The 18,857-nt window shown below is 26.6% G+C and overlaps 1 protein-coding gene across 8 annotated transcripts in view; it reads left to right on the top strand.

Annotated features, from left to right (window-relative positions):
* Window positions 1-18,857, top strand: part of Hr3 (nuclear hormone receptor 3 ROR-beta) — a 129,418-nt gene that overhangs the window by 39,136 nt on the left and 71,425 nt on the right. For 3 of the 8 annotated variants that reach the window (XM_089178553.1, XM_089178552.1, XM_089178551.1), the window contains exon 3: window positions 8,058-9,224. The exons of the other annotated variants lie outside the window; for them this stretch is intronic. In XM_089178553.1, coding sequence (XP_089034679.1) covers window positions 9,101-9,224 — 124 coding nt within the window. In that variant the 5' untranslated portion in view covers window positions 8,058-9,100. The remainder of the gene's footprint in view (window positions 1-8,057; window positions 9,225-18,857) is intronic. 8 annotated transcript variants of the gene reach the window in all.

Raw genomic sequence — 18,857 nt, 5'->3', positions numbered from 1 at the left:
TTGATTGTTTTTCTTTATTATTATTATTTTATTTTATCGTTCCTATACCATAATTAAATATATGACAATTTTTTATTATTTCATTTATTATTATTTTTTTTTTTTTTAATTATATTATCATAGTCATGGACAAAATTTAATACAACGCGATCATTGTGTATATATATATATATATATATATATATATATATATATATATATATATATATATATATAATTTTTTTTTTATTGGAAAGAAAAAGAAAAAAGATATTTTTGTCAAAAACTAGGAAAATATTTTTTATCGATAACACATATACATACAGCCACAAAGAAAGATCACACAATGTTTGGTTGTTATTAATGATGACAAATATTACTGCAAACCAGATATGAACTACTACTACCACTACTACTACTACTATTACTACTACTACTACTACTACTACTACTACTACTAACTCTATTACCATTAATACTAATTACAAATACTATTACAAATTCACGCGCGTGTCTCCGGTTTTATCTCTAATCGCTCGTCCTCGTGCGATGCAACCGGAAATGCCCACGTGTGCGGCCCCCTCCCCTTCCCCTCGACACTTTCCTCCACCCTCCCCCATAGATAAATTCTAGAAAGAAATAAAACTAAATTCTAAACGTGTTAGTTTAGTCCCAAATGAACAATCGATGCAATCATTCTGTACAATCTCAAATAAATATAATAAACAAAATTTAATTCTGAGTCTTAAACGGGGGGTGGAAGATAGGAGATAGGGGATGGGGGATGGGAATGGTTTGTTCCTCGTAATTTTAAGATTTTTTTTTTTTTTTTTTAATACAAAATCAAAACTTTATTGAATATTTTTTCTCATTGTACCTAACGATTAGGTTTTTGATGATATTCGTCAAATAATTCCAACGATCATCACCATTGTTCTTTTGTAAATTAATCCTTTGAGTGTTGAACACTTTTAACTAAAATGTTTTGCACAAATGGAATAATTTATTAATAATAAATTATATATAATAATTTATAAATAATAAAATATATATATATATTTAATAATTTATTAATAATAATATATATATATATATATATATATATATATATTTATATATTATTTATATATTATATTATTTATTTATTTAATAATTTATTAATAATAAAATATATATATATATATTTATTTAATAATTTATTAATAATAAAATATATATATATATATTTATTTATTTATTTAATAATTTATTAATAATAAATTATATAATTAATAATTAAAGTTTTTATTTATATAAATATAATTTAATTTAATTAATAATATCAACATTACACATTACATATTTTACATTAATATTAACAAATAAGTATATATGTGTCGAACGATCACCCTAGCAATTTTTACCAAACGCATATATGCGTCCATAGTACACTCAAAGGGTTAATTGAATTCTTCTAATTACATTTTTGCATAAAAAAATTGATATATTTCATTAGCCATATTTTTGTTTTGTTTTTGTTTTTAAACGAACTTGAAACAAATTTGTCTTTTTGAATATTTTTTTAATTTTGTTTATTTCAATATTATACTTCATTTTTTTTTAATTTGTTGTTGTTTTTTTTTTTTTTTATTTCATTTCTTAATTCTCTATCTCTTTCGAAAATTGTTTGATAAGATAAACGTTTTAAATATTTATTAAATGGTCCTTTACGAACGTGATGCACATTTAATTCAAAGAAATGTCATTACGACGAAATGCATTTTCCACGAAGCGTATTTGTAAACACCAATCGAACACAACGAGGATTAGGAGTAGGAGGAGGAGTAGGAGAAGGAGGAGGAGGAGGTGGAGGTGGAAGGAAGGAAAGTGAAGATCGTGTTGCTCAGTTTCAACCTAATATTCTCTCCTCATCGAGATCAAGAAGGTTGTTAGTGTCCGTGAACTTTCAACAATTTCCATGAGATTAAAACAATTACTCACATCTTCTATTCTAGTTGTTGTTATTGTTGTTGTTATTGTTGTTGTATTAAATGTCAATCGATGAAAAAAACAAAAAATCTTTTTAAATTAAACAATTTGATTTAGTTATCATTTATAAATTTTGTAATAATTAACACTTTATAACATATTGACTGCAAACTACGAAATATCTCGTAGTGTGTACTGCAATTTTCGATTATATTACAAATGGTTATTTGAATTAAGAATTATTAAAAAGGTTCAATCAATTATTTGTATAGTGTAAAAAACATTAATTATCAATTATTGTAAATACCATTACAATATTATATCAGTAATTTATATTATTATATTTATACAAATTTAAAACAAGACGCACTTTAAATATGTCTGCTAGTCAATGGGTTAATGGTTTGCACGTTTAATATTAAATATATTATAATATATATTATTTTATATTATTTATTTTATATTATTATAATTAAATTCTGATATAAATTATAATATAAAATATATATTTATATTATAATAATAATAATATAAAATATATAATATATATTATAATAATAATATAATATATATTAATTATTATATTAAAATTAATATAAATATATAATATATATTATAATTATAATAATATAATTTATGTTATTTATTTTATATTATTATAATTATAAATTATAATATAAAAAATATATATTTATATTATAATAATAATAATATAAACTATAATATATATATATATATATATATATATATATATATATATATATATATAATATATATATTATATTATATTAATAATAATATATAATATAATATATAATAAAAATATATTTAAAATAATAAAATTAATTCCAACCATTACAACACCCATATCCAAATTGAATACGTCAGAAAAGGATTAACTGGACAACAACTTTCCACAACAACAACAACAACAACAACAACAAGAACAACAACAACAACAACAATAACTAAAAATAAAAGATAATTAAAATAATTTTGAGTATCACAAAGTAGCAAATGTTGTTGATGTAACTTAACTGAAAACCATTCTTAAAACACAAGTTGTTTCAAGTATTATCAATAAGTAAATAAGTAACTAAGTATTGTATATATAAAGTGGTAGATGTAATCGTGCGAAGAGTAGCATTCGCGTGTATACCATACACATATATAAATATATATATATAAATATATATATATATGTGAATTACTTTCGCCCCGGGGGGCATCGCATCTTATTTAGGTCGTGTACACGTAGCCGCGTACACTTTGGTTCTGGCACGAGCGTGCCGCCACTATTACGGCATCGTTGTCGTTGTGTATAGTTCTCAGCTACCATCAAGTAAGAAAGAGAGAGAGAGAGAGAGAGAGAGAGAGAGAAAGAAAGAAAGAAAGAAAGAAAAAGAGAGAGAGAGAGAGAGTTGCTAGTGCAGGTGATTCCAACCTATACGGACTTGTCCTCGACAAGTCTCGAGTCTTCGATCTCTATGCGGTCGTTCTACATAAACCCATAATAGTTATGTGAATTGTTAAATATATTTGTTTATTGTTTTGAATAAGTTTGATAAACAAGGAAGAAACAGAAAAGAATTACAAAAAATTACAAACAATCACATTAGAATATTCTACTGGATTATTCGGAAAGTAATTTCATTTGTAATAATAATTGACTGATAAATTTATAATTAAAAAATAGTTACAGGATAAATAAAAAAAAATAAAAAAAAAACACAGATGTGCATAATTTCACATTCGGGTTGGCAACAAATTGGGTTTGCAAAATTGAAATATAATTCCTAATGTGCAAAGGGTTAAAGTTAAATTTATCTCATGAAGAAACTAAATTTGCTTTTATTTTTTTCCATGATAATATATTTTCAATTACCATAATTTTTCAATTAAAGTAAATTTTAAATAAATATTTAAAATCATTAAAATCTGTTGAAAACAAAATTGAAATATAATTCCTAATGTGCAAGGGGTTAAAGATAAATTTATCTAATGATGAAACTAAATTTGCTTTTATTTTTTTCCATTACAATATATTTTCAATTACCATAATATTGTAATTAAAGTAAATTTTAAATAAATATTTAAAACCATAGAAATTTGCCGATAACAAAATCGAAATATAATTCCTAATGTGCAAAGGGTTAAAGATAAATTTATCTAATGATGAAACTAAATTTGCTTTTATTTTTTTCCATTACAATATATTTTCAATTACCATAATTTTTCAATTAAAGTAAATTTTAAATAAATATTTAAAATCATAGAAATTTGCCGATAACAAAATCGAAATATAATTCCTAATGTGCAAAGGGTTAAAGTTATTAAATTTATCTAATGATGAAATTAAATTTGCTTTTATTTTTTTCCATTACAAAATATTTTCAATTACCATAATTTTTCAATTAAAGTAAATTTTAAATAAATATTTAAAATCATTAAAATCTGTTGAAAACAAAATTGAAATATAATTCCTAATGTGCAAGGGGTTAAAGATAAATTTATCTCATAAAGAAATTAAATTTGCTTTTATTTTTTTCCATTACAATATATTTTCAATTACCATAATATTTCAATTAAAGTAAATTTTAAATAAATATTTAAAATCATAGAAATTTGCCGATAACAAAATTGAAATATAATTCCTAATGTGCAAAGGGGTTAAAGATAAATTTATCTAATGATGAAACTAAATTTGCTTTTATTTTTTTCCATTACAATATATTTTCAATTACCATAATTTTTCAATTAAAGTAAATTTTAAATAAATATTTAAAATCATAGAAATTTGCCGATAACAAAATTGAAATATAATTCCTAATGTGCAAAGGGTTAAAGTTATTAAATTTATCTAATGAAGAAACTAAATTAGCTTGAGTAACCTTTCAAAGTGTAAACATGCTAAAGGGAGAAAAGATACTAATTGTAGTAGAAAGTAGTAAGAAAAATAACAAGAAGAAGAAGAAGAAGAAGAAGAAAAATAACAAAAAAGAAGAAGAAGAAGAAGAAGAAGAAGAACAGAACAGGAAAACAAGATCGATCACTTTGTCAGGTCTTAAACGTTCAGTAATGGTATAACAACGTTCAGGTATAACGTTCAGGTATAACGTTAGGTATAAAGTTCAGTTAGGATTTCAGAAGAATAGAGTAGGTGATCCCGATCTCGCGTGCTACGTCACAGACAGTAGAACAGGTCCGTTGCGTGTACTGTTAGGAAGCACCTAACTGTTCGTTCGTTCGTTCGTTCGTTCCTTCGTTCGTTTGTATGAGTGAAAAGAGCGTGCTGTTAGAGTGAAACGAGAAAGAGGTGGAAGGGGAAGGTGGGAAGGGGAAGGGGAAGGTGGGAAGAAGCACTACATAGGTCATGAAAATATATTCTGAGTAGTATCCGTATATGCATGAACATACATATCAATGTGTATTTCATGAAAATACACACAAGTGTATGAATACTAGTGTGTGTGTGTGTGTGTTTATAGGACACGTGCTGTTGTTGTTGTTGTTGATGATGGTAGTTGTGATGTGGTGTGGTATGGTGGTAATCATGTATAAGGAAAAATAAAAACGATATTAGTAGTAGTAGTAGTAGTAGTAGGAGGAAGGTGAACGAATATATATATTGCATGAAAGTATTATGAATGTGTGAGTGTTTATGGGACACGTGCTGTTGTTATTGTTGATGTGGTTGTGGTGGTGGTATTCGAGTATAGGGAAAGATAAGAACGATATTAGTAGTGGTAGTAGGAGTGTACTGAACGAGTGTATAGTATATGTGTGACTGAGAAAGTGTAAGTGAGAGAAAAGTATAGTAGTAGATAAATCGAGTCAGTGGGCTAGTAGGATCAGGCATAAAGTGTTAACTCAACTGGGTTCTTCTCCCTCGGTTTATACATATATATACATATATTGAATGAGTGTGTGTGTGTGTGTGTAGGTATAAACTCTTACAAATATACAAATGCATACACATTGAACTTATCGACTATATACTCGTAAATACACCACCATGAAACTTTCTTTTCTTATGGATTTACATAGGACTTGTGTGTTAGAGACATAAGGGTCGAAGGGTGACGATAATATACGTTCATTGGAATACTTCAACGAAGATGCATACGCATACCTATATAAAATACTCCCCACATACACGCACGTACAGTTAAAAAACTAACACATTGAAGAGTTCAGTAGAGTAGGAGTAAAGTAAAGTAAAGTAAAGTAAAGTAAAGTAAAGTAAAGTAAAGTAAAGTAAAGTAAAGTCAAGTCGATATACTAACGAAAAAGGGTGGGTTGGTAGGCGTAATGCAGAAGCTCTTTTATATACCTAGGTGAACAAGGTGTAAGTATAAATATGTCTCTCTCTTTCTCTCTCTCTCACTCTCACTCTCATTCTCTCCTTATTCTCTTCCTCGTTCACTCTTTCGCATAATGAGTGAGTGAGAGAGAAAGATGTGCGTGCATGTGAAAGTATTAAAATGTGAGGGTGGTATATAGTTGGTAGGTGCTTCCTTACACGGCTAACGAATCCCACCAATAGTAGTAGTAGTTCTGATCTATAAAAGCGTACTATACAACTATACAACTATACATCATGGAAACACACATGAGGAGGAATGATAGTAGGCAAAGTTGATGAATATAGGCACAGCAAAACTAGGAGTAAAAGAAAGGGGAACACACATTGATGTAGTAGTAATAGTAGTAGTATTGGTGGTGAGATGAGGTGGTAGGTGTAAGGTGGTTGGTGGGAGTGTTGGGGAGTGTTGGGGAGTGTTGGTGATAAGCAAGGAAGAAGGAAAGCAAGCCAGCAAACCTGGTGGCAGGTTTTACTCTGCTGGTGGTCGTTCGTTCATTCGTTCGTTCGTTCGTTCGTTCGTTCGTTCGTTCGTTGCTTGCTAGCTTCGCTCGATAGCTAAGTGCGGTTCCCCTCGACAACTCTCTCTCTTTCTCTCTCTCTCTCTCTCTCGCTCTTTCTCTCTTGCTATTTCTCTTTTGCTCTCATACTTGCAACGCGGTAGGATTAAAGGGGAACCCTCGAAGCGCTGGAATGCGAACGTCCAAAGAGAACGAGACCTCCTTCCGCAAGAATTTTCTCTTCCCCCTTTTTAGGTTCTTTACATATACATATATACATTATACAGGCATCTATACACATATATCTTCTTCTTTTTTTTTTTTTTTAATCTATATCATTGTTATATCTTAAGGGTAGAAACAATAATATGTATTATTAGGATGCTCTGAACACGCGTTACTATGTGGCTTTGGTTTAAATATAATTCTAAACTATTTAGTTAATTATAAATAACACACAAAAAATATTATCACAATTAGAATAGAATACATAAAATAATAATACAGGGAAAAAACGACGTGAATATAGTCAAATAATTGAATTGTTAAACAGTGCCATCTATGGTATCTAAAGACTTAGAGAGATAACCTGTAAATAATAAATCTTTAAATTTGATATAAATAGTAACAAATTAGTTAAATTAATATTCAATAATAATTTATGGGAAAATTCAAATTAAACATAAAACAACATTAAATAAATAATAATAATACAGAAAAATATATATAGAAAGGAAGGTTATTTATGTTACATGTAAATCTGAAAAATCTGAAAAAAGTATGACGTGAATATAGTCAAATAATTGAATCGTAAAACAGTGCCATCTACGGTATCTAAAGACTTAGAGAGATAACTTGTAAATAATAAATCTTTAAATTTGATATAAATAGTAACAAATTAGTTAAATTAATATTCAATAATAATTTATGGGAAAATTCAAATTAAACATAAAACAACATTAAATAAATAATAATAATACAGAAAAATATATATAGAAAGGAAGGTTGTTTATGTTACATGTATTTAAATCTGAAAAATCTGAAAAAAAGTATAACATGAATATAGCCAAATAATTGAATTTTAATACAGTGCCATCTATCGAAAATTTACAGTATCTAAAAAAAAAATAATAATAATCATCCTGATATTCCTTCAGATCGAGAGAACGAACAAAATAATTTTGTTCTTTTTTTTGTTTTTTTTTTAACTAACAAAATAGAATCAACATTATCAAACCTTTTTACAGATATCGAGACTAAGGATAAATTCGAAGAAAAAATATAAAAAAGGATAAATGATATATATATATATATATATACATATACATATATTATATAAAAATTCTAAATAATTATGTCGCGTCTTCGTACGAGGATAATAATCTTCATCGTCAACGAGTTTATTGGATTTGTTGATAACTATATTATCGTTGATTATAATACGACCGATTATTGGTCAAGAGTGTTTATTAATCGTGTTTAACAAAAAAAAAAACCAAAAAAAGGATTAAGTGAAAGTTAATAAAAAAAAAAAAAAAAAACAACAACAACAACAAGAAATTATATTAATATAAGTGTTGTGTGGTGTTTTGTGGTGCTATAAAGTTTATTTAATAAATACAAAAAAATATATTACGGAAAAATCAACAAACAAGAAGATTATTATTAATAACAATAATAAGAAGAAAAAAAGAAGATATTAATTATAGAAATAAAAAGTTAAAAGAAAAGGAAGAGATCGAGGCGCGGTGTCGTGCTGGATACCGAGCGCCAAAAGCTTCCGAGAGGGTGGAGGAAACGGAAGAAGAAGTGGAGGTGACGATAGTCCTTCGACAAGAAGGAAAAGAAAAAGAAGAAGAAGAAGAAGAAGAAGAAGAGGAAGAAAAAGAAAAAAAAGAAAAAGAAAGAGGAGGGGTGGGAGGAGGAGGTGGGGCGGGAGGAGGAGGAGGAGGAGGAGGTGGTGGTGGAGGAGAAACAAACGTCGTCGATCGTTTGTGGTGGTGGTGGTGGTGGAATAAAAATAAAAAAGGAAATAGTCCTCGGCGTCGGGAGGACGTCGAAGGTTTATCACGGCGGATGTTAGGGCCGACCGATCAAGGTCACCACCGAGGACGACGACGAGGACGACGAGGACGACGTGGGACGATCACTGCGGCCCGTTCCGAGGGTAGAAAAAAGTGTTGGTCTTGGTCTTGGAGAAGGAGGAGGAGCAGCAGCAGTTATTATTGCCAAAGGGAATTGTTAAAGGGCGAGGATTGTTGTCACCGTCGTCGTCACCACGGCGTTCAACATGTTCGAGATGTGGAGCGCGGTGAGTTCCAAATTGGAACACTCCGCGACCTCCTCGGGTTCACCTTTACCGTTGACGTCCCACGCCCCACAGACACCGCATACCTCGTCCGGGAGTATCAAAGGTAAAAAAAACACACATCAAATATACAACAAAACAAAACCAAAAAAAAAAAAAAAAAAAAAGAAAAAAAAAATTCAAAAAGAAAGATGAAGAAAAATGAGTATAGTCAAAATAATATAAGTCAAGTATTTGAGAGCTTTTCTAAAAAAAAAAAAAATACAAAATGTAGGGCCCTGTTTACGGACACTACTACAAATCCTTTATCTTCTTTACTTGTTCTTTTTTCTTTTACTTATTTTTTATTTTTTATTTTTCATTTTGGTTTTTTTTCTCGGACGTTAGACGTTTTTTTTTTGCGTGCCCTTTTTTCTTCATTCTTTCTTTTTCTCCTTTTTTTTTTTCTTTTACACGTGAAAACACGCGACCTAAAATACAATGAACGATGATGAGATATATATATATATTATTATTATTATAATTATTATACCTTTAGCGGTAAAAGGTAAAACAAAGTATTTTTTTTTTTTTAAACATACGAGTTTTTTTATATCATTGAAAAGAAGAACGATTACGTGACCAGCAAGTTCCCACGATTGTTCTTCCTTCAGGTAATAGTCTCTTAGAAAACGACTGCTGCATAGGAGAGTAAATAACCAACACAACGTGTCACTATCTCTTTTTTAAGATTTATTATGTTTATATATAAATCTTAGACATTTTTTGTTTACTAAATAAACGTGTTAGATTACGTATAATAAAAAATTATCACCACGTTGTTGTTGTTCTTTAAAAAAACTTTCAAAATAAAACAGAAATAATGCATATCGTAAACTTGGTTAAAACTAATACACGTATGAAAGGTGTATAATATATTAAAATTAATATCAATAATTTTTTTAATAATAAAATTAAAATAATGAAGTTGGTTATATAATATATATATATATATATATAAATATAATATATTTATATATTATTATAATATAATATATAATATATAATTTAATGTAAATAAAAAATTATAATATAAAATATAATATTATAATAATATTATTTATTATCATAATAATATATATAATAATATTATTTTATTAATTATTAAATTAATATTATATAAAATATAATATTATATCTAATATAATATTATAGTATAAAATATTTATTTTATTATAAATAATATTTTATAAAATATTAAATTATATAAAAATTACATTTCATTTAAATAAATTCAATTTTGCTACTTAATCTTTTTTTTTTAATACATATATACTACAAGAAAAATCGCGAAAGTTGGTTGACGTTAATTTTTGGTAATAGATGGTTGGAGGGGGGGGAGAATGGGAGGGTTTGATTTAAGGTGTAATAAATAAAAGTAATAAAAAGAAAAAGTAAAAAGAAAAGGAAAAAAAGATAACGCAAGATTTTTTGTCTTCTTTTCACGACGTGTCGTGTCTCGCGAATTACAAACATATATACATACATACATATATATATATATATATATATATAACTCTCTACACCTTTCCTCCTACCCCACAACTCCCCCTATTTTACGTATGGTATAAATACTTATGAGAATACGAATAAGCGATCGAAACACGTGGCAGCAGGCAGTAGATAGTAAATTATGCAAAGCGAAAGTACCTCTTCTACGTAAGAAGTACGGATTGCGCAAAACGTCGTAAGAAGAATACAACACAACATAACATAACACAACACAACAACAACCAATACAAACTCTCTCGTAATGTCGTCGTCGTTGGTAACGTAGTTTGCGTCCTATCTTTGTGAAAAATAATAATAATACTAATAATAAGAGAGAATCCTATATTTGATCCTTTTCTATTACTCACTTATTATTCTATTTTTGTTCTCATTTTTAAATAATTCAATTCAATTCTATTTTATTTCTATTTTTATCTTTATTTATATATATATATATATATATATATATATATATATATATATATATATATATAAATTTTATTTTATTTTTATTTATTTATTATATTTTATTTTATATTTATATAAATATAAAGTATATTAAATATTATTTTATATTTTTTATATTTATTTATTTATTATATTAATTTATTTATTAATATATAAATAAATAAAATTAAAATATATTTATAATTAACTTTATTTTATTTAATTAATAAATCCCTAAATAGAAATAAATATAAAATTAGAATTTATTTATATTTAATTTTTTTATATAAATAAATTATTTTATATTATATTATATTATATTATATATAAACAAAATTAAATAAAAATATAAATATAAAATATAATATATTTTATTTTAAAAAATATAATATTAATTCTATATAATAATATAAATATTAAATATAATAATATAATTAATAATTATATATAATAATATAATATCAATATATAATATTAATTAAAAATATAACATTAAATATAATATTATATTTAAACAATATAAATATATAAAAATATTATTATTAATTAATATTATTATATATATATATATATAAATAATATTTTATCATTTCGTCATAATTTTTTTATTCCTATTTCAATAAAAGAAAAGAGAAGAAAAAAGAAATAAGGAAAAAAAATTTGTACTCTTTCCCTCTTCCCTCTTTCACCTCATCCCGATTTAATGAAAATTAACAATTATTATACTAGCTTTGTTAATAATATTACTAATTTTAAACATTAATTTTTGTTCTTTGAATTTATTTTACATAATCTATTCGAATATTGTAATATGGAAACGATGTGTGTGTGTGTATATATAGATATAGGTTGCGCAAGTAGTACGAGTCAATGCTACGGTTAACATTTTAATTAGCAATCGGAGTCCGATCTTTTATGAAAAAAAAAAAAAAAAAAACAAGAAATAAAAAAGAAAGAAACAAAAATAATTTCCGTACATATCTTTTTCTCTTTCTTTCTTTCTTTCGTTTTTTTGTACGATACCAAAGATAATTTATTTCCAATATAATAAAACGCGTCAGGTGATGTGCAAGGGGTATGAAAAACGTATTAGTTCTGATCAGAGAGAATTAAAAAAAAAAAAAAATATAAAAACAAGGTCATTTTATATTCAATCGAAATGAAATAAAATGCATCTGCTTACCCAGTGAACAACCCCATACTCCCCAATTCTCCCTTACACACAGCCCTCACACACTTCCACTTCGAAATTGTTCGTAATTAAAACGTTTTGGGTTAACACGACGTATCGACAAGATTCCTGCTTGAATATTTATTTCATTTTTTACTCTGTTTCTTTTTTATTACATAAACGTGTGTGTATATATGTGTTGTGTTTAACATGGTAAAATATGGAATATAATTTATCTATTAAAAAAGTTTTTCTTTCTTTTCTAATATATAACAATTACGTGGTAACTTTTATAGATTGTGTTGCGTTAAATAACAAAAAACAATATATATATATATAGTATAATAATAAATAATAAAACTATATAATATTATTTTATTAGATATTTAATTGTTATTTTATTAATTATATAATATTATATATATAATTGTAATTATATTATATATATAATAAAATAATATTAAAATATTATTAAATACTAATTACTAAATTACTAATAAATAATATATATATATATATATATATATATATATATATATATATATATTTTTTATATATATATATATATAATAATGTTATAATATAATATTATTATAATATTATTTATTATAATATATAATATAATATAAAATTATATATATAATATAACATATTAACTATATATTATAATTTTAGTATTATATTAGTTAAATAATATATATATATAATAATAATAATATAAAATAATATAAAATAATTTAATAATAAAGTTAAATAATAAAAGTAATTGAATAATAAAGTTAAATAATAAAATAATAAATACACATAAATATATATACAATTAAACAGGGTTGCTAGAGAGGGGGGATAAATAATTATGGCTTTATTTCGTATTTTATTTCAACAATTTGATGATTAAAAGAAAACTTAAAAAAAAAAACAAAACAAATGTAATTTCACTTGAACAACTTGGTGAACTTTGAAATTTTGTAATAAACATTAAATGTTATTTCAAATGAACACCACACGTTGTACATCTATTCATCAGTTATATGGTGTATAGAATATATATGTAAAAAAAAAAAAAAAAAAAAAAAAAAAAACAACCATAACGTTGTATCGATTTCGTAATGGGGGAAACATTCGAACCGGTTCCTTTCAAGATATTCGACGATTCCTCCTCCATCGCCATTTTACCTTCTCTTCTCCTTTTATTTTCTGTCAGGTGGGTCGTCCACCACAACAGCTTTCACTTATCAACAAAATGGAGAAACTGAGAGTCAAAATGATTTTTTTTCTTTTTTTCAACAGATTTAAAGAAGAAATTTCAAAGAAAGTTGATTTCAAATGAATAACTGATGATTGTTTCTAATAAATTAATTATTGTATTGATTGAATCAAATATTATTGTTGTTAAGAACAATTATTCACGGCAACGGTATATCTCTCCCGCGCTTTTTTTTGAACCTCACCCCCTCCCCCCACCTCCCTCCCACCCTCAAAAAAACGGGGGGAAAAGGGGAAAAAAATGGCGTCCAACAGACGTCGACGACGACGACGACGACGACGACGTCGGCTTCGTGTGCCTCTATCGATTTCGTTGCTGCTGCTAGCAGCAGCTAGCCCAACGTTTCTCTCTCGTCTCTCGTTGAAAGCCTCTTCTCTTTCTCTCTCTCTCTCTCCCTCTTTTATGCACGAAAAAAAAAAGAACTAAACAAAAAATCCCACCTACGACCCAATCTCTCTCTCTCTGTTTCTCTCTCTCTCTCTCTCTCTCTATTTTTATTTCTAAACTATCAAAGGATTTAGAAAAAAAATCTTTCTCACACCATCGAACAAATTATATATATAACACTATATATAGTAAAATAATATATCTACAATACATTATTACTACTATAATAATTTATTTTTATATTTTATATATTTTTATTATTTTATATATATATATATATAATATAATATAATATAATATAATATAATATAATATAATATAATATAATATAATATAATATAATATTAAATACTAATTACTAAATTACTAAATTACTAATAAATAATATATATATATATATATATATATATATATATATATATATAACTATAACTACAACTACAACTAACAAATAACTATATATAAATATATATATAATAATGTTATAATATAATATAAATATAATATTATTTATTATAATATATAATATAATATAATATTATATATATATATATATATATATATATATATATATATATTATAATAATATTATAATATTAATTTATTATATTAAATTAATATTAATATTATTATATTAAAATAATAATATAAATTTATATGTATATATATATATTATAGTAATTTATTGCAATTAATTTACCATATATTATTTTACATAAAGGATACATATATACTTTACCTTTCTAATTTTTAAATATTTAATACTTTAATTTTCTAATTTTACTAACTATATATATATATATACTAATAAAATAATATAATATAATTTTATTATATTATATAATAATATATTTTATTATATTTATTATATTTTTATAATTATATTTTATTATTTTATATATGTATATATTATGCATATATTATATACATATACTATGCACTATATATAATACTACACTATGGTCTTAGTTAATTATAGTGTTAGTTAGTTATAGTATTAGTTAATTACACTATAGTGTTAGTTAGTGTATAGTATAACTATACTCTTGAAACTGTATAAAATCGATTATTATTTTTTTATTTTTGTAAAATTTAATCTTGGAAAAATTTTACATTTAATAATATTGTTACTAATTAATGTTATTACATTTGAAAAAGAAAAAAATGTACGAAATTTTAACTTCACCCTTATATAGATAAATCAAATAAATCAAATAAATCAAATAAATCAAATAAATCAAATATACGATGTTTAATATCTATTTGAAAAAAAAAAAATATATATATATATATACATATATCAAATATACAAAATATTTTCATTTACGCTTGAATATGGTAAAAATATTTTGAAATAAAAAAAGAAACGAATAAAAAAAAAAATAAATAAATAAATGAAAAAGCTCACATTTCGTGTATTATAATCGGCGAACAATTTTAAAAATCCTCTTTTTTTTCACTTATAAGAGTGAAATAATAAAAAAAAAAAAAACGGGGTTACAAATTTAACGGGTAAGTGAAAATAAAATTAAAAAAAGAAAAAATATAAAAAAAAAAAAAACAGAATGAAAAAAGTACAAAAAAGAGAGAGAGAGAGAGAGAGAGACAGACAGATTAAGAGTTAGAGGGGAAAGAGAGGAAAAATAAATGGAGAGAGACTAGGCCTGGAAAATGAAAAAAACAAAAAAAAAAACAAAAAAAAAATAAAAAATAAAAAGAAGAACAAAAAGAAGAAGAAGAAGAAAGAAAAAGAAAAAAAAAAGAAGGAAAAAAAAATGAAGGGGTAGTTCTGGAGGCATAGGGAAAAGTAAGGAAAAGGAAGAAGAAAAGGGTGAGAGAGTAGCGTTCACTAGCGAGGGAAAAGGGTAGGTGGAGGAGAAGAGGAAAGGGGTAAAGTAAAGGGTGAGGAATGAAGAGGAGAAAAGAGGGTTGTTCTGGAGGGGGTGCGCTGCTGCTGGCTCGACCACTACTACTACTACTACTACTATAACTACTATTACTATTACTACTACTAAACCTCTTCTGATGGTAGTGGTGGTGGTGGTGGTGGTGGTGGTGGTGGTGGTGGTGCTACTGCAGCTGCAGTTGCAGGAGGTTGCAGAAATGGAGAAAGAGGAGGAAGAGGAGGAAGAGGAGGAGGAGGAGGAGGGAACGGAAGCGTGGGTTCGCAGATCGATAGCAGCGCGCGCCCGTGCAACCACCGAAGCCCATTTCGTGTCACCGTCATCTACGTCGTTCTAGTCCTCTTCGTCGTCAGTTTTATTATAGTTGACGCCATTCTTGACCAACTATATATTATTATCCCTCTTATTTTCAATTATTTTTATACCGATAAATTTGACCAAAAAAAAAAAAAAAAACAAGAAGAAAGAAAAGAAAACAAAACAAAATTAACAAAACCACAATCTATTATAATGCAATTTGTAACACGATAAAGACTCACACGAACTTTTGATTCACCCTAACTACGAATGAGAAATAGGGGTGGCCACCCCTACCATGCAAAATGCATGAACAAACTTCTACATTTTATTACCACGTGTTAAGAATCATTTCCGTATTTTGTATCGAAGTACAGACAAACCCTTATTAAAGGGTTGGTGATATGAATTTAGGGAATGCTACGAATGAATCTAACGTAGGGATGGAGCTTTTATGAACGATGATTATTATTGTTCTTATTTTTTCTTTTCTTTTCTTTTTTTATCTGCATACATTTTTTTTATTCTATTCTTCATCAGCACCTTCCTCCATCTTTCACCTTTCCACCTTCTTCACCTGCATCTTCTCTTTCTTCTTCATTTTCTTCTACGACAAATATCCGTCGATGTTATTTTTTCATTTACATGTTTTTCTCAACCCTCTCCTTCTTCTCTTCCTCCATAATTATAATTTATATTTATTTGGTTTTTTTTTTTTTATAATTTTTTTATTGAAGTGTTGTTTTTCTTTTTTTCATTTCTTTCACGTTCTTCGGCGTTTCTCTTTTTCCTTTTTTAATGTTGTTGTTTTTTTTTGTTTTTTTTTTATTACATCGATATAACGTATTACGTAATAGGTTGTTTTTTAAATTCAAGATTTTTTTTTTTTCTTACGTAGCACGGCAAATCCCCTTTCCTTTTCCCCTTCCCCTCTTCCTCCTCGTTACCCCATGGTAATAAATCAAATTAAACTTTCTTTTATATTTACTCTTTGCAACTACTACTACTACTACTACTACTACTACTACTACTACTACACTACTACTACTAACTACTTACTCGACTTGATTTTATTTTCCACTCTCTTTTTTTTTTCTTTCTCTCTTTTCACGATCTCTTCTTGCGTCACCCACGTAAAAGCGAAACTTTCCTCCCCCCCCCCCTTTCTCCACACTTCTTTAGATTCTTCCCCCACCTCTCGAATTATCGTCGCGAATCGTGACAGGAAAAATTAAACGATTCCTCCTTGTTTTCCACGGTGTGTAATTTTATCTACTTCTCTCTTTCTCTTATTTTAGGACAAACTAAGTTTGGAAATGTAATCGATCGATTTATTCATCTAGAAAAGTTAATATCTCTTAAGCACCACTAAGCGCCATTATAGTGGCGTGACGCGCGGATATTATCTTACCGTACGACACGCCAAAATATTGGCTTTCGCTAATGCTATCTGTCAGTACGATGCGCCAACTTTTTGACATTCGCAAAGGCCACCTTCAAATACGGTGCTCCACTATACTGGCGTGTGGCGCATTAAAATATTTTAAAAGATATTTAACAACTAATTTTATTATTAATTATTAAAGTACATTGTTTAAATTAAAGTATGTGCAATATATGGTAAGGGAAAATTATAATTAAATATTTAAATATTTCATTTCAATGAACTCACGTAGAAAACCTGAAACTTGAACTTTGAAATCCTGCAGAGTTTAGAGAAACAGCTCCGTGCAACATTGTTAGCAATGCCTAAAAGGTTAGGAATATCATGATCATATTCGTATATCCATATTTTAAAGAAACATTATAATTTTAATTATTCAAATAATTCATATCAATGAACTCAAGTAGAAAACCTTAAACCTGAACTCTGAAATCCTGCAGAGTTTAGAGAAACAGTTCCGTGCAACATTGTTAGCAATGCCTACGAAGTTAGGAATATTATTATTATATTCGTATATTCATATTTTAAAGAAAAATTCTAATTTTAATGATTTAAATAATTCATTTTAATGAACTCAAGTAGAAAACCTGAAACCTGAACTCTGAAATCCTGCAGAGTTTAGAGAAACAGCTCCGTGCAACATTGTTAGCAATGCCTAAAAGGTTAGGAATATTATCATCATATTCGTATATTCATATTTTAAAGAATAATTATAATTTTAATTATTTAAATAATTTATTTCAATGAACTCAAGTAGAAAATCTGAAACCTGAACTCTGAAATCCTGTAGAGTTTAGAGAAACAGTTCCGTGCTACATTGTTAGCAATGCCTTAGAGTTTAAAAGTATCATCATCATATTCGTATATCCATATTTTAAAGAAAAATTATAATTTTAATTATTTAAATAATTAATTTTAATGAACTCAAGTAGAAAACCTGAAACCTGAACTCTGAAATCCTGCAGAGTTTAGAGAAACAGCTTCGTGCAACATTGTTAGCAATGCCTACGAAGTTAGGAATATTATCATCATATTCGTATATTCATATTTTAAAGAATAATTATAATTTTAATTATTTAAATAATTCAATTTAATGAACTCACATAGAAAACCTGAACCCTGAACCCTGAACTCTGAAACCCTGCAGAGTTTAGAGAAACAGTTTCGTGCCACATTGTCAGCAATGCCTGAAAAATTAAGACAATAATCATCAAAAACGACACTCACAATGGCGATGAAAGTTTTTCCAAATCATCCCTTAATTCTTCCCTCCCCTTACTCCCCCACTCCTC

Source organism: Polistes dominula, unplaced genomic scaffold (genome assembly GCF_049000335.1).
Source record: "Polistes dominula isolate Pdom_NZ unplaced genomic scaffold, Pdom_raw_medaka contig_11, whole genome shotgun sequence".
In the NCBI taxonomy this organism is placed as follows: Eukaryota; Metazoa; Arthropoda; class Insecta; order Hymenoptera; family Vespidae; genus Polistes; species Polistes dominula.
Note: the sequence above shows the minus strand (reverse complement) of the source record. Positions and strands in the feature narration are given on the sequence as shown.